At 42.8% G+C, this 15,475-nt stretch overlaps 1 protein-coding gene across 1 annotated transcript in view; it reads right to left on the reverse strand.

The window, feature by feature from the left end:
• The window catches only part of plch2a (phospholipase C, eta 2a), a 310,297-nt gene that overhangs the window by 140,869 nt on the left and 153,953 nt on the right, over positions 1-15,475 (reverse strand). Inside the window, exon 5 of the mRNA XM_059952164.1 lies at positions 1,780-2,023. Within this exon, the coding sequence (XP_059808147.1) occupies positions 1,780-2,023 (244 nt within the window). The remainder of the gene's footprint in view (positions 1-1,779; positions 2,024-15,475) is intronic.

A 15,475-nucleotide genomic window follows, 5' to 3' on the forward strand; every position in this document is an offset into this window, starting at 1 on the left:
AACCAGATGAAAATGAAATGACAGGCAGATGGAAGACAGGTAGGATAGGAGAGCAGAGATGGATAAAGTTAACAAAGGGAGAGAGGAGCTGGGTGGACTGGTGGTAGTGGAAAAGGGGAAGAAAAAGCCTTTTCCTGAAATTGAAAAGTTCAATTGTCATACAATTGAGTTGTAAGCTACCCAATGGAATATGAGGTTACCTTAAAATTGAAGGAAAACCTACTGTCAGCATGAGTTGGAATGATGGTTGCAAGTTGGCCACAGGATCATCCCGATTTGATAACTATTAACTTCATTTTGAGTCCAAAGACGTACCAATTGGTAGGTTAATTGGTCATTGTTAATTGTCCAGTGATTAGGCTGGGGTTAAATCTGAGGATTGTTGACAGCATGGCTCAGAGGGCCACAAGAGTCTATTACGTGTTGTATCCCAATAAATAAATAAATAAAGTTAACCCTTTCTGAAGCAATGGATCCTGGAGAGGACAGTCTAATCACCAGAATCCAGTTTACCAGTTCCCAATCCACAAATCCTGATTGGCCTCCTTTCAATCTACCGTACATTTCATGCCTTTCCCTGGCTGAGTTTTATTGGCTGAGAGTTTAAATTGTTTGTTCTCAACATCGCTGTCTCATTGCTGATTTAATCTCAAATGAGACACCAAGACAGCTTGTGCACACGGCATGTGATAAAGATAAATTAGCAGCGAGAGGGAATTGACTGTATCACACCTGGGGAGTTGACACCAAAGATTGGGGTTTCCTCTGTTAGCTTCACTACTCTGAAGAGTTATCTCTTCCCATTCAACTCTTCTAATGAAATATAACCACAGTCAAGTTGCAAAAGGCAATATAAGCGAAGAGGTGGCCCTCGCAGGGATTTATTCCTAAATGAAAGGAAGAATACTCTAAATAGTAGCTTACCTCAAGGTCTGGGCCACCTCAGTAGTAGACTTGGAACTGGTTATAGATGCTCCAAGATTTACCATGATCAATGAATAGACAAAAAAGATGGGAGGGAAAAAAAGGATTTTAAAAAATATCCATTTTCTTGGTTTTGGATACTTTTATTTGATCAGTTATCAATGGACAGAAAGCTCTCACTGACTAAAGATCAAGCTTCATTCAGTTGGGGTAGGAAGGAATTTGCTCTCCACGTATTTACCTGTGGGAAGTGCTTTCACCCAAAGGAGAGATGGATCAGGTGACCAACAGCAGAAGCGGACGTGAACATGTGACTATGTTCATTTGAGTTTATATTAATTTATGCTTGTAAAGTACTTCCGGTACCAAAAGTTAATTTTCATGACTTTAATACCCTGTGCATGTATGCCCACGACAATCAACTTGAACTGAACAGATCCTCCTGAAATTCTATCATTCAGTGCTGGCCCCACGAGGGCTCTGCCACTGTTTGGTCAACGTTGAAAGGAACTATTCCAAGGCAATTAAGAGCATGGAAACAGGAGCTTCAGTGAACAAGACCACCCTTTTACCCTAATCCCATTTTCCCATCAGACCCTTGGCTCAACCTACATTGGCCAATTAACCCATCAACTCGCATACCTGTGGGATGTGTGAAGGAATGTGGGCACCCAGAGAAACCCCACAGTCACAGGAGAACTTAATTTTCACATAGAGAGCACCGGAGGTCAGGATTAAACTCAGATTATTGGAGGCACAGGACAGCAGCTCTACCAGCTGGCCCATGTTCTGCCCACCACTCTAACATGTTTAAAACATCAGTGCAATGCCTGAGGCTAAGACAGAAAAGGATATTGGTCACGTGTCCTCTGCCGCTTTGACAGGCTGTCCTCATCGCTGATCCCTGCCATTAAGTACTTGAGGCCTGTAATCCATGTTCGTGCTTCCTCGCCATTTGATGAAATCAGGTCCAGGGACTCCATGTGGTCCCCGTGGTAAATACTGAAGCAACAGTTGGGGTCAAAGGTCCCATCAGGATACCGCTGGAAGATCTCCGATTGTTTCCCTTCACACACTTCTCGAATGGCATCTATTGAAACTGGAGACAGAGACAGGAGGCATTATCAACAGAAAGCATGGACCTCCTGGATAACAGAAAGGATTTCTAATCATACCTCCTTCTTCATGATCCAATGCGCATCAGAGTGCAAAGACACAGCAGGGCGATAAACCTCACAAACAACTGTCCTGCTTGATAGACATTGCTCGGGTGTTAAATATTTGCTGGACCATAGAGGACTTGTGATCACTGCTAGTCTACAATATGGATACCTTCAGCACAGGAGGAACACAGTGACATATGTGCTAGTTGTAGGACAAAGACAGAGGTCAGGAAGGGATTTGAATGCCTCGTTACATGCCAGGAATCAGCTGCTCCCAATTTCACCTCTGTTGTTATTCACTTCAACAGTTTACCATGAGCAAATCCCATTGCCATGGTAACTTGATGGCACAGGGGCTAAGTCCCCAGTCTCTGACACTCAGCTTCGAAGCCAGTGCAGACTGAGAAAGAATCCCTACCATTTCCTGTGCTATTGCACTTAATTTAGTAACAACAGGAAACTCACTAAAATAACCAGGGATTAAAGGGGGTGACTCCAGCTACAGTACAACCTAAGGGCCACTGACAGAGTCTTTGGCCTTCAGCTGACTCAGTGAGAACTACTTATAGGAATTGCCTTCAGCTCCTTGACGCAGACTTCCTGGGCTTGACAAGCAGGAGCTCACCCGTCCTGCAACCACTGTTGATGAAATGCTGGCACGATTCCTGCTAGATGACTCCATTGACAATAATCATAACCTTTGGACCACCCATTGAAAGTGCGATAAACCAAGATCTCACCTACTCCTTTTGGTGGGTGTAATGTAACTCATGGCATTACTTCAAAGGGCAGGGGAATTTTCCCTGTGTCATGGCTCATGTTTATTTAGGATGATCTGTTCCCTATCATACAAAACTGTATAAGGCTTGGCTGTAGCGTAACTGAACACACGTCAAAAATGCTTTGTTGGTTGTGAAAAGGCTGTGGGACATTCTGACATTGTGAAAGACACATGCAAAACGCAGGTGAACTCAGCAGGTCAGGCAACATCTAAAGAGGGAAATAGACCATTGAATTTTTGGGCAGAGCTAATGTTCTGATGAAGGCTCTCAGCTTCGAACATTGACTGTTTATTCCCCTCTGTAGATAGATTCTACCTGATCTGATGGATTCCTGCAGCATCTTATGTGTGTTGCTCAAGATTTCTTTGGGTTTATCTCTTTTGTTTATAGAAATGCAAGTCTTCCTTTCACCTGTCAGGCTGCAAATGTTGATGGGTTGAGTCGCTGGGATGGGAGAGACTCGGATACAGGAAGTTACTGGAGAAATATGAAGGGCCATTTGATCTGCTGCCTCTCCAGTGGGTGGCGGGGAGCATCATTTTGCCTGTGATCAACTCCGTCCTGTCAAAGCTACTCTCTGAGTCCAGTCATTCAATCTCCAGCTTTGCTGAGGTAAACCTCACAAATTGAAGTATTCTTGGCAACTTTACGTAATCATAAAGCCCTGCCCCTTTCACATTCGAGTTGAAGAGTGCAAATCCTTCGCCATAGCCAGAGGCTGCTCAACTACTTGCTGGCTCCCTGCTCAGCTCTGCTGATAGTCTTCCCAATCCTGGACATCATTATAAAGAAAGCGGTTATTACCAAGGCAGTTATGAGTCCCTTCATGAAGCTGCAGTCCCATTTCCAGCTCCCGACGCCCTTTTTAACAAAGACCTAATGACCTAGAAGAACTGCTCAATATTTGGCAACTTGTTCCATTTATAGACCACTCAGCAGCCAATGGCTTTCCAGAGAAATAGGCCTCTAATTCCATTATTAGATATTTGCAATCCCCCCTTTGATAATACACTACAGTTTTTTTTTAATATAAGTCTTTCAGCATGTTGTAAATAATTGTTTCTGATTACAACCTGACGAAAACAAGGAGGTTTCCTTCATTGTACCAGCCAACGGCACTACAGCTTGTGATTTGCAGAATAAGTGGCTGCTAATAACACAGTAATTATACCGCACTTCAGGCATTGTGAGGTATTGTACTGTGGGATGTTCCTGTTACCAATCCCCTTGCAGCTCTAAAACAAGTGAAGCTGCAGTCCAAGTGTGGCCACCATTTATCAGAGACCTCACCCGTGGCTGACAATGGAATCCTACCAGTACGATGTCATGTCAGAGAATGGCAGGCTCTTGTGGCAAAGGCTGAGGTAAAAGGGACAGGCAGAGGGAGACAAAGGGGTGGAGAGAGGATAGGTGAGCAGGGAGAGAAAGAAAAGTGATGGAGGGGAAGAAAAGTGATGAAGAGAGGCAGAGGGTGAGAAAAGAAGGGAAGGAGGAAGAGGCAGTAAATGATAAACACAAGAGATTCCGCAGATGCTGGAAGTCCAGAGCAACACAAACAAAATGCTTTAGGAAATCAGCGGATCAGGCAGCATCTATGAACGGGAATAAACAGTCGACGTTTTGGGGCTGAAACCCTAAACATCAACTGCTTATTCCCCTCTGTAGATGCTGCCTGGCTTGTTGAGTTCCTCCAGCAGTTTATGTGTGTGTGTTGCAAAGGAAGAGAAAGGTAGGGAGAAGAGGAGTTGAGTTGAGAGAGTGGGGGAGGGGTGAGAATGACAGGAAGGGATGGTGCGGGAAAGCAGGGGAGAATGAAACAAGGGGCAGAGAATATGGGAGATTTGAGAGAGCAGAAAAGAAAGGAAAAAAGGATGACTACCCATAAGCTGTTGTAAAGTAACAGGAGAAGGAATTAGACTGAGAATGGGAAAGAAAGGAGAGGGACGAAGGAGTGAGGTAGGGAGGGAAGGGTTGGATGAAGGACTGAAGAGTGGGAGAGCAAGGTACAAGCTGAAGTAGAAAGCTAAGAGAGGGTAGGGTTTGAACCATTTGTATTGTGTGCTAGCTGGTTACCAAAAGCACCAATTGAAAAAAAAGGTTTCAAGTGAGCTCTCCGAACACTAACACAGTTGCGGTACAGTTCCAATGAAACGGATTGAGGGGTAAACCTGGGGAAACCGTTGAAAGAGATCTGACAGGGAATGCCGTTTTGACAGAGAATCTTGGACCTGAAATGTTGACTCTGTTTCTTTTTCCACAGGTGCTGCCTGACCTGTTGAATAGTTCCAGCATTTTCTGTTTTTATTTCATTTTTACTGAAGTAGACCTTTCTCTCTACCACACTGTCAGCTCCGCAGCCCCTATTTGGTTGGCATTTCCTCCTTGGGTTTGGCTAATTTATTCAGATTCCACAAATCCTGCTCTTGGCTGCTACGGCTTCTCACTGTTTCAACTTGTTTCCTGTCTCCCAATGAAACATCTTCCCCAGGTCTCATTCATTCCTCTCCCTGTGAGTCACTAGTGCACATTAATTACTGATCAACATCAGTTCACCTTTCTACATCCCTACATTTGCAAAGTCAAAGGAAATTTATTATCGAAGTACATAAACCAAATGCAACCTTGAGATTCATCTTCTTGTAAGCAGCCACAAGGCAGAGAAACAAAATAGAATCCATGAAAAACCCCGCACCACGAAGACAGTCATCCATCCAATGTATGAAAACGAAAGAACAAATCATGCAAACAAACAAATATGAACCACAGAGTCCCTGAAAGTAAGTCCACAGGCATGTAGCCAGTTCAGAACTGCAGCTGGTCCAGGAATCCAATGGCTGCCGGCCACAGCCGTGTAGCCAGTTCAGCACTGAGGCGAGTGCTGACGGCTGCAGGCCACAGCTGCAGACTTACTTCAATGCTGAGCTGAACATTGGTTTGTGCTCCGCCCTCAGCCTTAACGCCATAACCGTTTCAATCTGGCTCGATGCTTAAACCGGACAAATATCGGTTTGTTATCCGTTGTTGAGCCCAGGCCTTGCCGCTTCAGTCCAGCCCCAAGCCCACCACAGCTGTACCTGCATTCTCGACAGTCCAGTTCACTGAATATTTCAGGATACCACAAAAATGCCAGTTCGTACAAACAGCTCAAAAGCACATGTCCCAGTGGGAAATTAAAGGCTGCGGGTTGCAGTAATGATATTCTCAAAAATGCATATTTAGTACAGTTGTTAGTACTTTTGTTTACTGATTAAAAAGCATCACCATGTCTCACCAGTACTATCTTTGCAAAGTATATAGATGGTACCTTGAGAATCATTTACTTGTAGGAATTTACAGGCAAATAAAGAATTTATGAAAAGTTACACATAAACTACGATTGACCAAATACCTAATGTGCAAAGAAAGATAAATGGTGCAAATAAAAAATAATACTGAGAACTTGAAAGTGAATCCGTCGGTTATACAAGCAGTTGATCCTGGTAGTGTGGGACTTAAAGCCTCTGTATCTCCCGCCTGATGGTAGCAGTACTAAGAGAGCATGGCTGGATGGTGGGGGAGTGCGGGGGGTGTCCTTGATGATGGATGCTACTTTCTTGTAGCAGAGTTCCATGTAAATGTGCCCAGTGGTGGAGAGGGCTTTGCCTGTGATGGACTGGGCCGTATCTACCATCTTCTGTAGCATTTCCATTCCTGGGTTTTGGTGTTCCAATACCAGGCCACGATGCAATAGACAGACATACTTTATTGATCCTGAAGGAAATTGGGTTCTGTTACAGTCGCACCAGCCAAGAATAGTGTAGAAATACAGCAATATAAAACCATAAATAATTAAATAATGATAAATAAATAATGCCAAGTGGAAATTAGTCCAGGACCAGCCTATTGGCTCAGGGTGTTTGACACTCCAAGGGAGGAGTTGTAAAGTTGTAAACGAAGATACTCTCCACTGTGCATCTATAGAAGTTTGTCAAAGGTTTTTGTGACATGCCGAATCTACGCAAACTTCTAAGAAAGTGGAAGCGCTGCATTGCTTTCTTTGTGTTGGCATTTTTGTGCAAGTCCCAGGACAAATCCCTTGATATGATAACACCAAGGAATTTAAAACTACTGATCCTATCCACCTCAGAATCTCTAATGAGGACTGACTCATGGAGCTCCAGCTTCTTCCTTCTGAATGGAAAACATTTGCCCTCTAGTTCTTTTTCCCTGTTTCCTCTGGTTACTGACCTCTCTAGTAGTAGAAACCATTCCTCAATATTCATTCTTTCAAAGCCTCTCATACTGTTAACACTCCTAAGGAAAAACAATCTCCGCTTCTCTCCTCGTCTCTGTGGAACAGAACTATCTTCCCTTGTAAATCAAGGATAAATCTGATATCTGTGTATCAGTTTGAATCAGTTAGGACTTTATACCTTGTAACGTAGAAGACTGAGGGGAGATTTGATAGAGGTATACAAAATTATGAGGGGTATAGATAGAGTAAATGCAAGCAGGCTTTTTCCACTGAGGTTGGGTGGAACTCCAACTAGAGGTCATGGGTTAAGGGTGAAAGGTGAAGAGTTTAAGTGGAATATGAAGGGAAACTTCTTCACTCAGAGGGACGTGAGTGTGTGGAGTGAGCTGCCGGCACAAGTGGTGCACACAAGCTCGATTTCAACGTTCAAGAGAAGTTTGGATAGGTCCATGGATGGTAGGAGTATGGAGGGCTATGGTCCAGGTGCAGATCAATGGGACTAAGCAGTTAAAATGTTTCAGCAGAGGCTAGATGGGCTGAGGGGCCTGCTGCTGTGCCGAATTTTTCTATGATGCTAAGACTCTAAATGAGAATACAGAGACGTCATTTCAGTCCAAGCGGCATCTTGGAGAAACATCAGAGAGAAGCTACAGTGGTGAATGTTATTGGATAATTGGTTATTGGATTGGAGCTCTTGACTCTCGTTACAGTCCATCAAAAGATTGTACAGAAGAACCCCACTGATTCTCTCCTGAGCAGGGTCAAAGTTGAAAGGTTGGGTCACCTCAAATTAATGGGCATCCCTGAGAGAGGTCAGAGGCATCAGGTCAGCGACAGCCCCTTTCCATCACAGGGTGGTGTTGGTTTGTAGTCATTGGGCTGTTCAAGGAATGAAGAGAGCTAGACTTGGAATTCGACAGAAAACTTGTTCAAATCCTACTCTCAGAACTTTAGTGCAGCTTAAACCTCCTGGAATTAAAAGGTTGGGATCAGTAAAACAAGCCACAAAAGAGATCCAACCTGTACACTGGTTTTATTTATTTTTATTTAGAGATAGAGCATGATAAAAACATAATAAAACCATTAGAAATAGGAACAGGAGTAGGCTGTCCAGCCTGCTCCGCCATTCAATAAGATCACGGCTGATGTGGCCATGGACTCATCTCCACCTACCTGCCTTTTCCCTATAACCCTAAATTCCCCTACTATGCAAAAATCTATCCAATCTTGTCTTAAGTATATTTACTGAGGTAGCCTCCACTGCTTTATTGGGCAGAGAATCCCACAGATTCAGCACTCTCTGGGAAAAGCAGTTCCTCCTCATCTCCGTCTTAAATTTACTCCCCGAATCTTGAGGCCATGTCCCCTAATTCTAGTGACACTTCAGGCACTTCCGGTCTAAAGAGCCTGTGCTGCTTAGTTACACCCACATGACCAATTACCTACTATTCCATAGGCCTTTTGGAATGTGGGAAGAAACTGAAGCCCCCGGAAGAAACCCACGTGATCACGGTGAGAACAAGCAAACTAAGAGACAGTGGTGGAATGGAACCTGCTGTCACTGTAATAGCATTACGCTAATGTACCACCTATTTTCTTGAGGAATAGAACTCTCCCTTACAGTTTATAGAGATTCAACAAGTGGACCCACAATCCGCTGCTGATGGTGGGTCATAGAAGTAAGTCTTGTCAGCAATGCCCTTGGCCCGATCAGAGCAAAATAAAAAGCCTGCAAGAGTAAATCAAGAAAGTGGAATTCAGATTGAAAATCAGGTCTGAGGGGCCAAAAGGCCTACTCGCATTTTTAACATTCTTCCAACCTAGGGAGGTCTCCAATGAGAAAAGAAGCAAAAAGATGGAGGTGGAAGATAAATGTTTCTAAATGAGATGATATAATTGGGTAGCTCAGTAGGTGTTTAATGTCAAACCATTCTCTTTGTTACCAAGATCAATATCTATGCCAAGGGAATACCAGTGATCTTGGCTACACAACAAAATGCAGATTAGAAATTAAGTTCTGGCTTTAAATAGTTCAAGGATAAGCAGTTTATTTAATTACAGAGCCCCTTCGAGGAACATCAGCTCAACCCTTCTCTTCCATTAACTTCCATCATTTCCCCACAAGCTTGCTGACTTCTGCTTCTCCGAACTGAAGGTGAAGAACAGAAAGCATTCCACCCAGGTGAGACAGGCAGAAGCAGCACCATAATTCAAGAAGGAATGAGCTTGCTCAAACGCTGGTGCAGAGAGAACAAAATGTTTTGAAATAAATTGAGTTGCGTCTCTTTGAATCTCATTTTGTTTCCCAATTTTTTCCATTTACCGCCATCAAAGAGAAGAAATTGTTTTTCACTCATCAGCTTATTCTCATTATCCAGGTCATCAGATCTCTCTTGCTCAACTCCCCAGCAATGGGATGTGCTCACATTCTTACACAGAAGAGGGTTTTCATTGAACTTTATGAAAAAAGATTAGGTCATTCAGCCCAAATGCTTCTTGGCATTTCTCCTAGCCCCCTTCTCACCAATTAGTATACCTTTTGTTATGTTTGTAACTCCAAAACATAAAACTAATTTAAAGGAGTCAGAAATGTGAGTTAAACTTAGCTTTTATTTTAAGCGAAGTGCGCGCATACGATGTGGTGGTGTGATGATGTATGCTATTTACATACTTTTATATATAATGTGCAATGCATTATGTAAACAACAAGGAATGCTTAATCAAACAATATATTTACAATATTACTCAAATATTTCCTAAATATTAGATACACACCTTGGTGTTCTTCCCCCCCCCCCCCACTTAAAAGCATCCACGATGTTCAGCTCAACTACTTCCTGTGACAGAACTTCCACCCTCCAACCACTCTCTACGGTCCACCTTGGATCTATTTTCATTATCACTAATTTATTACCTGGGGATCTGTGTAGTGACAAGTTAGCCTCAACTCCCATTGACTTTTTTCTAACAAAGATACCTATATATAAATAAACCTTGAGAAACCAACCATTATCAATAAAATATAGTGATTAGTTTCCAAACCACTTGGGTCAAGTGGCTCCCCGCTTTCCACCAATATAATCAAGCGAAATCATTGTTTTCACAGGTGTATAGAAAACCTACAGCACAATACAGGCCCTTTGGCCCACAAAGTTGTGCCAAACATGTCCCTACCTTAGAAATTACTAGGCTTACCTATAGCCCTCTATTTTTCTAAGCTCCACATACCTATCCAAAAGTCTCTTAAAAGAATGCAAACCTGATTATTGTTTTTAAGTTTCAGTGGTAAGGTTTGTTAACTAATATTTTTTCTTACTATGCATTTAAGTATTTTTTAGAACATCATAGGGCATAAAAATGTTTATTTGGGGTGTTTATTAGGTAGAAAACAGAAGGCTATTGTTTATATTTATCTGCAAGAAGTCTGTGTCCATATCCCTCACATCCCGGTTATATAAGTGCCTGCCGAAGGGTTTCGTCCCGAAATGTCGACTGTACTCTTTTCCTAGATGCTGCCTGGCCTGCTGATTTCCTCCAGCATTTTGTGTGTGTTGCTCAGATTCCCAGCATCTGCAAGATTTTCACTTTGTTCGATATTAGTACCTGTGTTTTGTATCCCACTGGTGAGACTGCATGTTTTCTTTTCCAAACTCCTTACTCATTTTTAAGATGAACAGGCTTATGTTTTCAGGTTACAAATGCACTGAAACCTTCTGATTTCCCACTGTCATCTCTGCTCTCAATTTGTGATGAGGAACACTAGTCCAGTCTATCCAGAGCCAAGTTCTTTGAACTCTTTCCAGTGTTCTAGGTGTGCCTCCCTCACCACTAAATGTACATCATAAACTTGTCACAGTTTACCCAGGCACTGACCAATCTGATCACTAGCAACACTTGCATTTTCAATTTCCTCTACATCTTATTAAGCCACACTTCTGGAGTTCCTCACAGATGTGATAGTCAGGCTTTTTTTTGTTAAATCTGTTGAAGGATAAACCATAGATTACAGTTCAGCAGAATAATTACTCAGGAACAATCAGTGCATCTGAGTAACAATGAGTGAACTGACAGCAGAGTTTCTGGTGGGCATTTTAAAACAAAGAAAGCAAACAATCATTGTAGTCATCCTTTCAAATCTTTTCTGGAGGAACGGCCCACTGAACTACATTTCTGTCTCTGTAAATATCTTTCTGGTTTCTCTTCCCTCCCTTTGAAGTGTTTTCCTACTTCTAATCATAGAAAAGTACAGATCAGAAACAGGTCCTTCAGCCCATCTAGTCCATACTGAACCATTTATACTGCCTAGTCCCATCTACCTGCAATGGGACCATTAGCCTTCCATATCCCTCCCATCTGTGTACCAAAACAAACTTCTCTTAAAAGTTAAAATTGAGCTTGCATGTACCACTTGTGCGGGCAGCTCGTTCCAGAAGCTTCCCCCCATGTTCCCCTTAAACTTTTCATCTTTCACCCTTAACCCATGACCTCTGGTTGTAGACCAATGCAACCTCAGTGGACAAAGCCTGCTTGTATTTACCCTATCTATAACCCTCATAATTTTGTGTACTTCTATCAAATTTCTCAATCTTCTACGTTCCAAAGAATAAAGTTCTAACTTATTCAATCTTCCCTTATAACTTAGGTCCTCCTCTACTGAAGTCGATGGCTCTGGGCAACCTTCCAGCCTCTGATTTGAGCGCCATTCCTGAGACACAAGCATGTAATCGCAGCTGAAATCGGGCCTATACTCAGGGAGTGTCACTCTGTCAGAGTGCTGTCTTTCAGAGGAGACATTGAAAGGGGTCCAAAATTAAAACAGAATCCTCAGCAGGTTAGACAGCATCTGTGGAAAGGGAAACAGCATTTATATTTCAGATCGAAGACCTTACAGGAGACCTGAAACCTAACCATAACTCTCTGCAATTACTCATTTTTATTTCAGATTTCCAACAAGTGTAATTTTTATTTTGGTTTTCGTTTAGGCAGGTCCTGTTTGTTTTCTCAGGTGAAGGATAAGATGGATTGGCATAAATTAAACAAGGAGCAGGGGAGCTCTCCCAACATCCTGGACATTTATCACACTGCCATTTGGATAAATAGACAATAGACAATAGACAGTAGGTGCAGGAGTAGGCCATTCGGCCCTTCTAGCCAGCACCGCCATTCTCTGTGATCATAGCTGATCATACACAATCAGTACCCTGTTCCTGCCCTCTCACCATATCCCTTGACCCCTCTATCAATAAGACCTCTATCTAACTCTCTCTTGAATGCATCCAGAGACTTGGCCTCCACTGCCTTCTGGGGCAGAGCATTCCACATATCCACCACTCTCTGGGTGAAAAAGTTTTTCCGCATCTTTGTTCTAAATGGCCTACCCCTTATTCTTAAACTGTGGACTCACCCATCAGTGGGAACATGCTTCTTGCCTCCAGCGTGTCCAATCCCTTAATAATTTTATGTTTCAATCAGATCCCCTCTCATCCTCCTAAATTCCAGTGTATACAAGCCCAGTCGTTCCAATCTTTCAACATATGACAGTCCCACCATTCCAGGAATTAACCTTGTGAACCTACGCTGCACTCCCTCAATAGCAAGAATGTCCTTCCTGAAATTTGGAGACCAAAACTGCACACAATACTCCAGGTTGGGTCTCACCAGGGCCCTGTACAGCTGCAGAAGGACCTCTTTACTCCTATACTCAATTCCTCTTGTTATAAAGGCCAGCATGCCATTAGCTTTCTTCACTGCCTGCTGTACCTACATGCTTGTTTTCATTGACTGATGTACAAGAACACCTAGATCTCGTTGTACTTCCCCTTTTTCCTAACTTTACTCCATTTAGATAGTAATCTGCCTTCCTGTTCTTGCCACCAAAGTGGATAACCTCACATCTATCCACATTAAACTGCATCTGCCATACATTTGCCCACTCACCCAACCTGTCCAAGTCACCCTGCATTCTCATAACATCCTCCTGACATTTCACACTGCCACCCAGCTTTGTGTCATCAGCAAATTTACTAATGTTACTTTTAATACCTTAGTCTAAATCATTAATGTATATTGTAAACAGCTGCGGTCCCAGCACCGAACCTTGAGGTACCTCACTGGTCACAGCCAGCCAATTTTCAATCCATGTCAGTACTTTGCCCCCAATACCATGTGCCCTAATTTTGCCCACTAATCTCCTATGTGGGACTTTATCAAAAGCTTTCTGGAAGTCCAGGTACACTACATCCACTGGCTCTCCCTCGTCCATTTTCATAGTTACATCCTCAAAAAACTCCAGAAGATTAGTCAAGCATGATTTTCCCTTCATAAATCCATGCTGACTCAGACTGATCCTTCTACTGCTATCTAAATGTGTCATAATTTCCTCTTTTATAATTGACTCCAGCATCTTTCCCACCACTGACGTCAGGCTAACCGGTCTATAATTCCCTGTTTTCTCTCTCCCTCCTTTCTTGAAAAGTGGGACAACCTTAGCCACCCTCCAATCAGCAGGAACCGTTCCTGAATCTATAGAACATTGGAAAATGATTACCAATGCATCCACGATTTCTAGAGCCACTTCTTTAAGTACCTTGTGATGCAGACCATCAGGTCCCGGGGACTTATCAGCCTTCAGACTCAACAGTCTATCCAACACCGTTTCTTGCCTAATATAAATTTTCTTCAGTTCATCCTTTACCCTAGTTCCTTTGGCCACTATTACATCTGGGAGATTGTTTGTGTCTTCCCTAGTGAAGACAGATCTAAAGTACCTGTTCAACTCGTCTGCCATTTCTTTGTTCCCCATAATAAATTCATCAATTTCTGTCTTCAATGGCCCAATTTTGGTTAACTATTTTTTTGCTATTCACATACCTAAAGAAGCTTTTACTATCCTCCTTTATATTCTTGGCTAGTTTACCTTCGTACCTCATTTTTTCTTGGTGTATTGCCTTTTTTGTTATCTTCTGTTCTTTAAAAGCTTCCCAGTCCTCCGGTTTCCCACTCATCTTTGCTATGTTATACTTCTCTTTTATTTTTATACTGCCCTTTACTTCCCTCGTCAGCCAAGGCCACCCCTTACTCCCCTTAGGATCTTTCTTCCTCTTTGGAATGAATTGATCCTGCACCTTCTGCATTATTCCCAGAAATACCTGCCATTGTTTTTCCACTGTCTTCCCTGCTAGGGTATTGTTCCATTGAACTTTGGCCAGCTCCTCCCTCATAGCTCCAAAGTTCCCTTTGTTCAACTGTAATAGTGACACATTCGATTTTCCCTTCTCCTTCTCAAATTGTAGGTTAAAAAATATCATATTATGGTCACTACCTCCTAATGGTTCCTTTACCTCGAGGTCCCTGATCAAATCCGGTTCATTACACAACACTAAATCTAGAATTGCCTTCTCCATGGTAGGCTCCAGTACAAGCTGTTCTAAGAATCCATCTCAGAGACACCACAAACTCCCTTTCTTGGGGTCCAGTACCATCCTGATCCTCCCAGTCTACCTGTCTACCTGTTGAAATCCCCCATGACAACTATATCATTACCTTTGCAACATGCCAATTTTAACTCTTCATTCAACTTACACCCTACATCCAGACTGCTGTTTGGGGGCCTGTAGATAACTCCCATTAGGGTCTTTCTACCCTTAGAATTTCTCAGTTCTATCCATACTGACTCTACATCCCCTGATTCTATGTCCCCCCCTCGCAAGGGACTGAATATCATTGCTCACCAACAGAGCCACCCCACCCCCTCTTCCAGTCATTCTGTCCTTTCGATAAGATGTATATCCTTGAATATTCATTTCCCAGGCCCCGTCCGCTTGAAGCCATGTCTCTGTTATTCCCACAACATCGTACTTGCCAATTTCCAACTGAGTCTCAAGCTCATCTACTCTATTCCTATACTTAAAAGGCCAGGAGGCCATGTATTAAATCCCTAAGCTGACAACAGATCAAAACACACATCATTTCCTGCCAAGAGCTGCATGGATCTACTATCAGCCAAAAGACAGGGAGCATCCTGACATTATCAATGAGCCAAACAATGGGATCTGAGGGTCATCCTTACCTCTAGCCATCTAGGATTGGCTGATACATCCAAAACAGATCATAGAACAATACAGCACAGGAACAGGCCCTTCAACCTATGATGCTGTACTGAACTAATTGAGCTAACAACACTCAATTCTTTCTGCCTGTTAGCTTGCAGGTTGAGTCGGTGGTGACGAAGGCAAATGCAGTGCTGGCATTCATTTTGAGAGGGCTAGCATATAAAAGCAAGTATGTATTGCAGTGACTTTATAAGACATACTTGGAGTGCTGTGAGTAGATTTCAGACCCTTATCTAAGAAAGGATGTGCTGGCCTTGCAGA

This window comes from Hypanus sabinus, chromosome 27 (genome assembly GCF_030144855.1).
Source record: "Hypanus sabinus isolate sHypSab1 chromosome 27, sHypSab1.hap1, whole genome shotgun sequence".
In the NCBI taxonomy this organism is placed as follows: Eukaryota; Metazoa; Chordata; class Chondrichthyes; order Myliobatiformes; family Dasyatidae; genus Hypanus; species Hypanus sabinus.